This window comes from Triturus cristatus, chromosome 1_2, assembly GCF_964204655.1.
Source record: "Triturus cristatus chromosome 1_2, aTriCri1.1, whole genome shotgun sequence".
Classification (NCBI taxonomy): Eukaryota; Metazoa; Chordata; class Amphibia; order Caudata; family Salamandridae; genus Triturus; species Triturus cristatus.
The window spans coordinates 1010332336-1010345508 of record NC_140580.1 but is presented as its reverse complement, the minus strand read 5'-3'; the positions used below and the strand labels follow the sequence as shown (position 1 = coordinate 1010345508).

At 50.7% G+C, this 13173-nt stretch overlaps 1 protein-coding gene across 3 annotated transcripts in view; it reads right to left on the bottom strand.

Moving 5' to 3' along the window:
- The window catches only part of LOC146868589 (uncharacterized), a 1503661-nt gene that overhangs the window by 69764 nt on the left and 1420724 nt on the right, over window positions 1-13173 (bottom strand). For all 3 annotated transcript variants that reach the window (XM_085611695.1, XM_085611716.1, XM_085611727.1), the window contains one exon: window positions 4669-4775. In XM_085611695.1, the coding sequence (XP_085467821.1) occupies window positions 4669-4775 (107 nt within the window). The remainder of the gene's footprint in view (window positions 1-4668; window positions 4776-13173) is intronic.

Here is a 13173-nt window from a genome sequence, read left to right as displayed (position 1 = left end):
TGATGGCGAACCCGGCCCCCCACTGGCGAGGAATGGGCCTGAAAGCTCGGACTAGGAAGGCTTTGAGGCGGATGCTGCCGGGGTGGATGTGGACTGACCGCGTTGTCCTCCAGTACCGCCTCGGCGGAAACCACGTCCGCGACCGCGTGCAGGCTGGTTCTGCGGCCGGTGGCTAGGCGGACGTGAGGAGGTGCCCCTTCCTTGGCCACAAAAGGAGCGAAAAGCGGAAGTTGGCCGTAGTCCTTGGGCCTCTCGAGCGCGAGCCAGCGCACTGTCCGCTTTCTCACCAAAAAGGCGAGCGCCATCAAAAGGCATGTCCATGAGAGTGCTCTGGACATCCCCTGAAAAGGACGTGGACCGCAGCCAGGCGTGACGTCGAAGCGCGACCGTGGTAGAAATTGCCCTACCCAGCGAGTCCGTAGTGTCGAGTCCACATCGGATGGCATGGCGCGCTGCATCCCTCCCATCGGCCAGAGCAGAGGAAAGCAGTGCCCGGGCCTCCTCCGGGCACAGGGGCAGCACGTCCTCCACCGTATCCCACAGAGAGTGGGAATAACGGTCCAAGAGACAGGCGGTGTTCAAAGACCGCAGGCCCAAAGTGCATTCTCGCGGGTGGCAAATAGGTCTATCCGAGGAGTCCCCCACGTCCGAAAGATGTGACGAACCACCTCCGGATGAAGCTTCCACTCGTGGTCGGCGGAGAACTGCCGACTGAGACTGCCCGCACGTATGTTCAGCACCCCGGCCAGATGATTCGCCATCAAGCAAATCCGATGATCCTGAGCCCAGGGTCAGAACCATAACGCCTCTCTGCAGAGACGGTACGACCCTACTCCTCCCTGCTTGTTGACATACCACATCGCGGTAGTGTTGTCCGTCAGAACTTGAACCGACTGACCGCGAAGGGAAGGGAGAAAAGCCTTGACCGCCAAACGTACTGCCCGTAATTCCAGAAGGTTGATGTGAAGCAACCTTTCCTCCGGGGACCAAAGACCCTTGATCTCCAAATCCCCCAGATGAGCACCCCACCCCAGGGTGGAGGCATCCGTTATCACCGTGGCCACCGATGGAGGTAGATGGAAGAGCTTTCCTTAATACAGATTGCCCTCCACGCTCCACCAAGACAAATCCGCTGCAGCTTCTCTGGAGATCCTGATCGACTCCCTGAGATCTCCGTTGTGCTGATACCACTGCCTGCGGGGGCACCACTGGAGCGCCCTCATGTGCCAGCGTGCATGGTTGACCAACAGAATGCAGGAGGCGAACAGACCGAGCAGGCGAAGGACCTTCAGAACTGGAACAACCGCTCCATTGTGGAATAAAGGGACCATTTCCTGAATGTCGAGAATTCTTTGAGGAGGAGGAAATGCTCGACACACAGTAGTGTCCAGTACCGCCCCTATGAACAGGTTGCGTTGAGAGGGTACCAGGTGCGATTTGGGCACATTGATCGAAAAACCCAAGTCGAATAACAGCTGAGATGTTACCTGCAGATGATGTTGCTCCATCTCTGGGGACTCTGCTTTCAGAAGCCAGTCATCCAGGTAGGGAAGCACCGGAATCCCCGACCTCCTGAGATGAGCAGCCACCACTGTCATCACCTTCGTGAAGACTCGAGGTGCGGTAGTAAGACCAAACGGAAGGACCGCAAACTGGTAGTGTTGCGACCCAACCGTAAAACAGAGATACTTCCTGTGCGACTTCAGGATTGGGATGTGGAAATACGCATCCTGCAAGTCGATCGACACCATCCAGTCTCCTTGCTGCAACGCTTGAAGAACCTGTGCAAGGGTCGGCATCTTGAATTTCTCCTGTTTCAGGTAAAAATTCAAGACTCTGAGGTCCAGGATTGGACGCAATCTGCCGTCCTTTTTGGGAATCAGGAAATACCGGGAGTAGCATCCCTGACCCCTTTCTTGCTCTTGAACCACCTCTATCGCACCTTTCTGAAGCAATGCAAGAACCTCCTTCTGCAGAAGAAGCAGACGGTCTTCAGAACAAAAACCTTGGCAAGGAGGGTAAGGGGGAGGAAAATCCCAAAAGGGAAGGACGTACCCATTCTCCACGAGGTTCAAAACCCAAAGGTCCGTCGTGACCGATTTCCAACCTCGCAGAAAGTGGGACACCCGACCCTCAACAGGTCTCATATGATCTAGGATGGGGGATCTAGGGCTGCTTCCCTGAAGCTTCATTGGGAGCAGAGGAGGCAGAAGATGAAGATGGGTCGCGGCCAGAACCTCTCCGTCCCCTTTGCCTTCCTCTATATGACCTATAGAGGGGATTCTGCTGCTGCTGCTGTTGTTGCTGCTGCTGAGGTTGCCGGAAGGTACGAAGTGAGGACCTCCCAAATCCTCAAAATTTTCTGAAACCAAAACCCTTAGCAGGAGTCTGGAAACCTAAAGACTTCGCAGTAACCCTGCTATCTTTAAACCTTTGCAAGGCGGAATCGGCTTTCTCCCCAAACAGTTTCTCTCCATCAAAAGGCAAGTCAATTAACGTGGCCTGAACATCCGCAGAAAAGCCGGAAGAACGAAGCTAAGCTTGCCTCCTAGTGGCTATCGAAGACCCCATAATTCTAGCCACAGAATCAGCTGTGTCTAGACCTGACTGAATAACCTGTCTTGCAGCAGCTTGAGTGTCCGAGACAACCTCCATAAAAGAGGCCTTCTCTTCTTCTGGCAGCTTAGGGGCTAATAACTTCATAGAGTCCATCAGTGCATGAATATAGCGCCCCAATAAACAAGTGGCATTGGTCGATTTAAGAGCCATGCTTCCTGACAAAAAGACCTTTTTGGCTGTCTGGCGCCTGATGATTGCTTCGAACATGAAGCTTGCACCACAAGGCTCTCTGGAGAAGGGTGAGAAGAAAGAAAGCTTGGATCCCCAGGAGCCACCCTGTATCTCCTTGCCACTTGTCTGGATACTGCAGGTGAAGAAAGAGGCTTGCGCCATACGTCCATCACTGGCTCTAATATAGCCTCATTAAAAGGTAACAAGGGCTCTACAATTGACGAAGGTGAATGCAGAACTTCAGTCAAAAGATTCGGTTTATATTCAGCAGAGGGTTACTGCAAGTCCAGCAACTCTGCAGCCTTTTTGATGACCGAATGATAAGCGGCCAATTCTTGTGGTGGTGAAGACCTAGCAGAAGAATGCTCCCACTTCGGAGTAGTATCAAGGCCACTAGCATCCTGAATGCCTTCAAAGTCATCAGAAGATCCATCAACCGCACCTTCTTCCACTTCCTCCCTATAACGCTCCTCTTCCAAAACCCTCTGGGCCTCTCTTCGAGAACGGATCCGAGGACCCGGCGTCGGCGGCGCCGTACGCGGAGTCGGCGGAACCGAACGTGGAGTCGGCAGCGCCGGAGGAGTCGGCGGCGCCGGGCGTGGAGAAGAAAGAGTCAGTAACGGCGTCGGGGGAGGCTCCGAAGAAGGCAAACGATCCAGAAGAAGCCGGGATGTATCACCAGACGGCGCCGGGAACTGCCACGAAGGAGCCATCGGCAAGAAGGGCATAAAGGGAGCCTGAGCATAATGCTGCGGCACTCCCAAAGTGTATGCCATAGGACCCACGGGGCAGATGGTGCGCCGGATGGTAAGGCAGCCCTTTGAAAAATCCCATACATCGCATTGAGGAAATACGTTGAATCCGCACCCGGAATCGGGAACTGCGGGTATGGGTTTGACCCTGGATCCGGTCGAGGAGTACCAGGAACCAGAGCCGAAGTGTCCTCAACTGGCGCGGCAGGTTCAGCTGGTACTGGAGAAGGCTCTTCCTCCTGATCCGGGTCGACATCAGAAGCTGGAAACTCCACTGGCGCCGGTGACTGCAACGGTGACTGCGCCAGGGACCACGTCGGAGTCCGCTTCGGCGAAGGTGACTTCTCTGGAGACATTCGAGAAGGGGATGGAGATGGAGATACAACTTCCTTGCTTCGACGCCGAGGCGACGGCAACCTCAAAGCCTTACTCCTCGACGATCAGCGCCGAGAGCTCTGCTTCCTCTTCTTATGATGTTTCTTCGACTTCGAAGAGTGTGAAGTCGACGTCTCCGGCCTCGATTTCTCCTTTTTCCTACCTCTTCTTTCCTTCTTCGCCTTGGCCACGAAGAGTTTTGCCTCCCTCTCCTTCAGGGCCTTAGGGTTCATCTTTCTACAGCTGGAGCAGTCCTCCACATCATGATCTGAAGAAAGACACCACAAACAATCCTCATGGGGGTCAGTCATGGACATGTGGCCCCCACATTTCCTACAAGGTTTAAAACCTGACTTTCTTGTCGAAGACATAGCTTAACCAGAAACAGTAACCCACTACAAGACTACAAAGTAGCAGGAGAGTGCTGGAAAACCGTTACGCGTCGACGGCGTGGAAAAAAGGGAACTGACGTCATCACGCCGACGTGGCTCTCTTATGGCTCCGGTGACGTCATACAGAGTCACGAGCGGAGCCGAGGTAGTATGGCGTCCACGTCGGCGTAGAGAGCTGGGGGAAAAAAGTTCAGTGGAATGCTGGCGTAGGGGATATTCACAAGGTGAGGAATCCACTGCCAGATGTATCCATCAGAAAGCTTCTGACTGCCCCTGAACCCTGCAAACAGCCTCATAATGCATATATAGGGCATTCACACTGAACTGTATTAAAAAAAGACACTCTCTGATAACTTTACCTGGTTTTGGGTAGGGTGGATGCAAGTTTCCCCTCCTGCTGTAAAGTTGCAGAAGACAAGCAACGAGTCCTGAGGGCTGCCCTGATTGGGATCAACATAGTAGTAACCTGCAAGACACAGACATGTATATGGTTACCTTTAAAGTCTCTCTGAGACTTCTGGGCTCTCATTACCAGATTTGTTCCTTTTGCTTTTCTCATTACGAGATGGCAGGTGAATTAGCCTCAGGGGGATACCACTTTGGGTAATTCTTGGTGCCCTGGTGTCCCCATCCACAAAATTACCAGGTACAAAAATAGTAGGCCCACTTTTACATGGTACCATAATGTAATCCACCTGGTAAAAACCACATGTGAGTCAACTGTTATTTTTCTCTTGCTAAGAGAATATGGAAAATACCAGCACTAAAGGTAATAGAAAGGATTGGTTAAACCAAGGTCCTGCATGTAATTCCCTTTTTCGGGGCTGTCAGGAAATGGGGTGTATTATATGGTGTGGTTGTGCGACCACACTGTGCAATACACTTGACAACCCCTTTTGGACCCTTGGGCTTCATTTGTCAAACCTTCAACTCAACCCTTGGTAGATGTGGCTCTAAGCAGCAAAGCTTACACAAAGGAACCGTTGTAAAGCATATAAACAGCACCAAAACAATTGAAGAAACTGAGTAGACACCAAAGAAATCCGATACCAATTTATAAAAATAAACTGTATTTTTATGGATATTTAGACACCGCAAAAAAAAAGATCCACCTGAGGGTTCTGGAGATATAGGGCCAGATGTTTAAAGGCCCCATTTTGCGATTTCCGAATTGCGAATTCTTGCAATTCACAATTAAGAAATCGCAAAACGGAATGCATGAAAGTGTGTTTAACACTTTCTGCGATTCCTAGGGGGTCACAAATGACCTGCCTCATGAAAATTAATGAGGGAGGTCGCAATTTGCAACCCCCTAGGAATCACTAAAATCACGGGAATGGTGGCCTGCTGGAGTCAGCAGACCACCATGTCCGTGATTGCCTTTTAAAAAACAATTCAGAAAAATGAAAAGTATTCTTTTAATGTTTTAAGTGCAGGCAGTGGTCTGTGAGACCACTGTCTGATCTTAAAAAAGGATTTTACAAACATTCACAAAGTGCAAGGGGTCCCTTGGGGACCCCTTCCCCATTGCAAATGGTTTACCACCTGTGAGAAGCATGGTATGCCCCCACTTTTTGCTGAATTGCTGAATGTACTTTGACTGAGTGTGCCCTGGACTCCTGCCAATCAGGTGTCCATGACCTATGTTCCTTCCCTAAAACCTAAAACCCAAATTGGCAAACCCTGGCCACATGTCAGCCCCTGGTAAATGGTACCCTAGGTACCCAGGGCCTTGTGACCAGGGAAGGCCTCTAAGGGCTGCAGCACTTATTGTGCCACCCTTAGAGGCCCTGTACCCTAACACAAACACACTGCCCTTGCAGGCTGAGTGTCTGGGTATAAGACAAAACAAAGAGTCGACATGGCACACATCCCTGTGTGCCATGCCCACAACCTACACTGCCCTGGCATACATCAGTCACCCCTCTAGCTGGGTGCCCTATGCCAGTGGTGTGGGCACAGGAGCATGAGCCCTCTGCCCCTACAGTACCCAGGTCCATTCCTGGGCACTAAGTGCAGTGCTGCTATTTAAGAGTATATGGTGCTGAGAGCTCATCAAACACAAACTCCACAGCACCATAATGGCAACACTGAAGACTGAGAAGTTTGGTATCAAACTTCTCAGCACTTTAAACCCGCACTGATGCCAGTGTGGGATTTAATGTACAAAGCACTACAGAGGGCATCTTAGAGAAGCCCCCTGAAACCTAACCAACAATCCACGTCTCGTCTGAGAGGCTGCCTAGGCTGCCACACAGCAGACATGTTGCTGGACCCCTGGGTGGAGAGCCCCCGCTCTCCTGGGCCTGCAACAATGCACATCCTGGGCGAGGTGCTAGGTCTCCTCCCCCAGGATGGGCAGGGGGAAGCTTCAAAGGCATGCCGCCTTTGTGAGCTTCTCCAGGCCACTTGCTGTACTCAGCAACTGGCCCCCACCGGTTCTGATCCCCACTCTGGTGGGAAGACTGGCCGGAAACCCCAAGTAAGGACAGGGGATGTGCCAGCCTCTGCGAACCCACCCCTCAGGTGGGGGAGGCGAGGTGGAGCACATCTCCGGGCTCTCGCCATCTTGAAGATGGGACGCCCTGCCCAATCAGAACTAGGCTACTGCCCCCCTCCCACAGGAGAGTGGAAGGATAGGGGCTGTACCTACCCCAGGGCAGGGACCCATTGGACCCTGCCCTTTACTGTCTTAGTGGAGGGACGCCTGGCTGCCAAGATAACTTCACAGACTTCGGGAGGAAGGTCAAAAACTGTCATATGCTGTCAACAGCCACCGCTCAATCTCCTGCAAGGAGGTGGAGGTTGGACAGGTTCGGGTGGAGGACCGTCCCCTGCTGCTGCGACAGAAGATCCTCTGAAGAGGCAGTCCGATCGGAGGATCGATGGCCATGTGTAACAGCTCGGGATACCAGACTCTTCGTGCCCAATCCGAAGCCACAAGAATGACTTGAGCCCGATTGCGCTTGATCTTCTTCAGCACTCTGGGCAGAAGTGGTATAGGTGGAAAGGCGTATAGCAGACCGCAACTCCACTCGCTACGAAAAGCATCGCCTAGCGAGTGCCACTGTGATAAGGAGGAGTCGGACGCCGGGAACTTCAAGATGGCGCCCAACGGGACGCCCGTCGATTCAGCGGGGAGCGGTGTAGCTCCCGGCGATTCAACGGAAAGGAGTGAAACTTCCGGGAGAAGGGGAGGAGCAGGCTGGGAAGAAAAGGAGCGCGCCGGTGGCAAGGACGCGGGGAAGGAGAAAGCGGAGGAAGAAGGAGAACAGGAGAGGAACAGGGAGCCGAACGCAGGAGGAGAGACTGGCGGAACGCCGAACGTGGATGTGGGACTCGAGGAGGACGGCCCAGCGGTACCGAAGGAGAGGCACTCGACCCATTCCCCTCCAGTATCCGGTGACTCCCAGAGGCAGGAGGACATCGAGACACCCATCGCTACGGTCCCAGGGGGCCGTAGCCCCAGGCAAGTGACGTGGAGGGAAGGGTGGAGGAAGAGGTTGGAGGGAAAGGGTTTCTTGGGTTTGTGGAACAGTTAGAAAACCCTCACGCCTTGAAAGTACCTTTTTGCACCACCCCCTCCTCTTTTCTCTTATACCCGTCCTGAATATCTTACACTCACCCTGGTGACCTAGGAAGATTGGTGAAGGGAGCACCCTCTAGAGCTATAGCTTCAGTAGAACACTTGTGACATAAGCATCCTATGTCTCTTTTGTTTTTCCGGTTGGCCTTTTTGGGAAGCACCGGCCCGGGCAGTTTCGGGGAAGAGTAAAAGCTGGAAGACGGCGCCGACCCTTGGATGTGGGCCAATTTCCTTAAACAGCCCATGTGGTGAACTTTGTGTGCTTTGGGGCCCAAAAGCTGTCAGAATTGTGTAGTTAAACAAATAAATTTACGTTATCACTAGACTGGTGAGACACCTGGTTACTCATAAAAGGGGAGAGGCCGTATCCTCCGGGGGTCAGACGCATACAACGAAGGGTAAAACTATCACAGTGGTGTCAGAAGTGGGATTGTACATCTGAAATAAGATGACGCAACCTGTAACCGTCCAGGACATAATAACCCAATTGGCTGAAGGCCAGAGACATTTGCAATTGGTTCTGGAACAACAGAACCAAACTGCTCAAAAAGTAAGAGAAGCCTTTCATGCGGCCATGAAGGAACAGGCAGTTCTTCTGACCAACAACCAGAAAGTACAGGATACGGCCATTCTGCGACTCACAGACGCCATTTCTAGTACCAGAGTGCATCCTAATATCCCTGGCAGTGTTTTGCAAAAGTTTCAGGAAGGGGACGATCCAGACTTCTTCTTTACGAACTTTGAGAGGGTTGCTACTACTGCTACATGGCCTCCTGAGAGATGGGGACAGTATATAGCGCCGTTATTGTCCGGGGAACTACAGGCAGCCTAGCAAGCCGCCAATCCAGCCGGGGTAACTTCGTATCCCGATATCAAGAAAGCCATACTAGAAAGATTAGGGTGTGACCATGAATATTATAGAGCACGCTTCCGAAAGGAAAAATGGGCGGCAGAAGACAACCCCAGAGCGTTATTCTATAGGGTGCGAGACTTGGGGAACCGGTGGCTTCAGCCTGTTTCCTCTACGATGGAAGAAGTCACGGAACGGATTTTCTTAGAACAATATCTGGAAGCCTTACCTCCCAACACCAAGGCCTGGTTAAAACAGCATCCCGGTCTCACTACACAGTCTGCCATTGAGTTAGCGTGTGCCTACCATAGATCTCCAGATTTCAAAGCCCCAACAGGAAGAGCCCCTATCATATTCCCTAAAACCACACCAAAATTGTCCAGTGACAGTGGGGACAAAAGACTTGGTTCATCCCCTAGGCCACCTCCTAAACCATTCACAAGGGCTATTACACCGACTCAGATGGGACCCCAGTGTTTTAGGTGTGCTGAGTGGGGGCACATATCACATAATTGTCCGTTAAACCATGACGGTGCTGAACCCATGGAGGTGGGCTGGTCTCGAGGCAGAGTGTTGGTAACTGGTGTCTGTAGGAAAAGATACAAAAAAATGATTAGACTCAATGGTAGACCAATGGAGGCTCTACTAGATACCGGGTGTCACCATACTGTGGTAGCACAGGAGCTTGTCCCGCTAAAAGCTATTTGTGAAGGAGAGACGGTTCTAGTATCGTGTGTACATGGAGATGTAAAGGAGTATCCTCTAGCTGAAGTATTACTCGAGATAGATGGGTATCCTCAAGTACGGAGAGTAGGAGTGGTTCCAACTCTGCCAGAAAGCATATTGTTAGGGACAGACTTACCAGACTTCCATGAATACTTGGTGGAGGCGTCTAAACGAGATGGTGAGGAGGGGTGGTTACAAGAAGCTCCATTTTCAAGTGAGACTATAGCGAGCCCAAGAGAAAGAGAAAGGAAGTCCAAAAATGAGAAAAGAAAAGATAAAGAAAGATTCACCCATGCATGTAGCTATATTGCCTCATGTCTACTCTCTTCTCCAGAACATGGGAATACTCCAGCCCGGAGTTTTCGTGCAGCGCAAAAAGATGACAGCACCCTGACAAATGCTTGGAATCAAGTACAGGAGATTGATACAGAGAAGGTAGGACCTCATTTTTTTTATCAAAAATGGGCTGTTATACAGAGCCTGTGAGGGACAGAGTGGGAAGGTGGAACAATTGCTGATACCCATGGCTTTCAGAGAGCAAGCCTTACAGTTAGCTCACAGCCAAGCGGGTGGAGGGCACTATGGACAGGAATTAACCTTGTCGTAACTATTAGACAAATTTTATTGGCCAGGGGTGTATAGAGAGACCGCCAGGTTTTGTGCATCCTGTCCCAGATGCCAGGTGATCAATCCATCTAAAGATAAAAAGGTGCCGCTATGCCCCCTGCCTATTATTGATGTCCCGTTTCGGCGGGTACGGATGGATCTTGTGGGGCCCTTACTTCCCTCGGCTAGAGGACACCAATATATACTAGTGTTGGTAGACTATGCCACAAGATACCCGGAAGCGATACCGCTTTCTAGTATGACCACATTGACTATTGCTCAAGCAATGATATCTTTCTTTTCTAGAGTGGGTTTTCCTTCAGATGTACTGACCGACCAAGGTACTCCTTTCATGGCTAAGCTCATGAAGGACATTTGTAAACTGTTAGGAGTGCAGCAAATACGGACAGCAGTGTATCACCCCCAGACAGACGGTTTGGTGGAGGGATACAATAAAACCATTAAAACGATCCTGAGGAAACTGATAGGAGAGACAGGAAAAGATTGGGATCGTAAATTGCCGTTGGTGATGTTTGCGATTCGCACTCATGAGCAGAAGTCTACGGGGTTTTCGCCGTTTGAACTTCTGTTTGGAAGGAAACCTCGCACTCTGTTGGACATGGCAGCCGAACAGTGGACAGAGGAGGAGGATGAGGGAAAACCCCTCCTGGGGTACATACAGACCCTAAAAGAGACGTTGGCCACCCTTTGGGACAATGTGCACAAGAATATGGAAAAAGCACAAACCACGCAGAAAAACCAGTATGACAGGACAAGCCAAATGAGAGAATTAAAAGTGGGAGATAAGGTCTTAATATTACTTCCTTCATCTGACAAGAAACTGCTGGCCACCTGGCAAGGACCCTATACGGTGACTAAAAAAATAACTCCGGTCTCTTATAGAGTAAGCGTACCTCACAGTAAGAGCGAGGGGCAAACATACCACATTAATTTACTTAAGAAATGGGTAGAACCAGAAACAGACCACCCAGATCCAAAGGCGATACAAGCAGTTAATCACGTCACCTTGCACAAAACGTTAGACTTAACTGAGGAGTTTGAGACTAGAAAAGAAAGAGAACAACCAGAAATGGGACCTAACCTGACTCTAGAGCAAAAACAGCAACTAGAACACTTAGTGAATCAATACCCTACACTCAGTTCAGGCACTCCTGGGCGAACATCTTTGGTTGCACATGATATCATCACTCAACCCGGCACAGTAGTCAATGTCAAACCCTACCGAATTCCTGAGGCCAGAAGAGAGGCAGTAGAACAAGAAATAGAAAAAATGCTTCAGGCAGGGATAATTGAACCATCCAAGAGCAATTGGCGGTCTCCCATCGTGTTAGTACCTAAACCAGATGGGAGTATTCGTTTTTGCATAGACTTTCGAAAGGTGAACGCACACTCCAAATTTGATAATTACCCTATGCCCCGAGTGGACGAGCTAATAGAAAGGTTAGGAGACGCTCGAGTCATGTCCACCATTGACTTAACGAAAGGGTACTGGCAAATCCCTTTAACTCCTTCAGCTCAAGAAAAAACAGCGTTTTCAACACCCTCAGGGCTATATCACTTCAAAGTCATGCCATTCGGACTCCATGGCGCACCCGCCACGTTTCAAAGGCTCATGGACATTCTATTAAGAGTTCACCAAAAGTATGCAGTGGCTTATTTGGATGATATCGTGGTATATAGCCCTGACTGGGAAACACACATGGAACATCTGAAAAGCCTGTTTGACACCCTGACTCAGGCCGGTTTGACTTTGAACCCAAAGAAAACCACGTTAGGAACCCACCAAATAAACTACTTGGGGTATACAATCAGTGAAGGTACTCTTAAGCCACAAGTCAACAAGTTAGAGGCGATACAAAACATTCCTAGACCCACCACTAGAAGGGAAGTAAGAGCCTTCCTAGGATTAGTGGGGTATTATAGGAGATTAATTCCTCAATTGTCAGACGTAGCCAGTCCTCTAACAGACTTATTACGACACAAATCCTCGAGAGCTAAGATGGACTGGGGTCCGGTTCAGGAGAAGAGTTTTAAGGCCTTAAAAACTGTACTATGCAATGCTCCAATACTGACGTGCCCAGACTATAAAAAGTCGTTTGTGCTGCAAACCGACGCCTCAGATAGGGGACTAGGAGCAGTGTTGTCCCAACCAGACTCGCATGGTCTACTTAAACCAGTATTGTACCTGAGTCGGAAACTATTCCCGAGAGAGACTAGATATGCCACCATGGAAAAAGAATGCCTTGCAATAAAATGGGCTATGGAAGCTCTACAATATTACTTGTTAGGACGTACATTCTTTCTAGTAACAGATCATGCACCCTTAACTTGGTTAGCCAACAATAAGGATACCAATGCTAAAATATTACGGTGGTTCTTAGCATTGCAGCCCTTCTCTTTTCAGACTCTTCATATGCCTGGGAAATTACAAAACAACGTGGACTACCTATCCAGGTTCCCTATATTGGAATGGCCCGATCGTCCATCCCAAGAAGAGAGGCAATGTGATAAGGAGGAGTCGGACGCCGGGAACTTCAAGATGGCGCCCAACGGGACGCCCGTCGATTCAGCGGGGAGCGGTGTAGCTTCCGGCGATTCAACGGAAAGGAGTGAAACTTCCGGGAGAAGGGGAGGAGCAGGCTGGGAAGAAAAGGAGCGCGCCGGTGGCAAGGACGCGGGGAAGGAGAAAGCGGAGGAAGAAGGAGAACAGGAACGGAACAGGGAGCCGAACGCAGGAGGAGAGACTGGCGGAACGCCGAACGTGGATGTGGGACTCGAGGAGGACGGCCCAGCGGTACCGAAGGAGAGGCACTCGACCCATTCCCCTCCAGTATCCGGTAACTCCCAGAGGCAGGAGGACATCGAGACACCCATCGCTACGGTCCCAGGGGGCCGTAGCCCCAGGCAAGTGACGTGGAGGGAAGGGTGGAGGAAGAGGTTGGAGGGAAAGAGTTTCTTGGGTTTGTGGAACAGTAAGAAAACCCTCACGCCTTGAAAGTACCTTTTTGCACCACCCCCTCCTCTTTTCTCTTATACCCGTCCTGAATATCTTACACTCACCCTGGTGACCTAGGA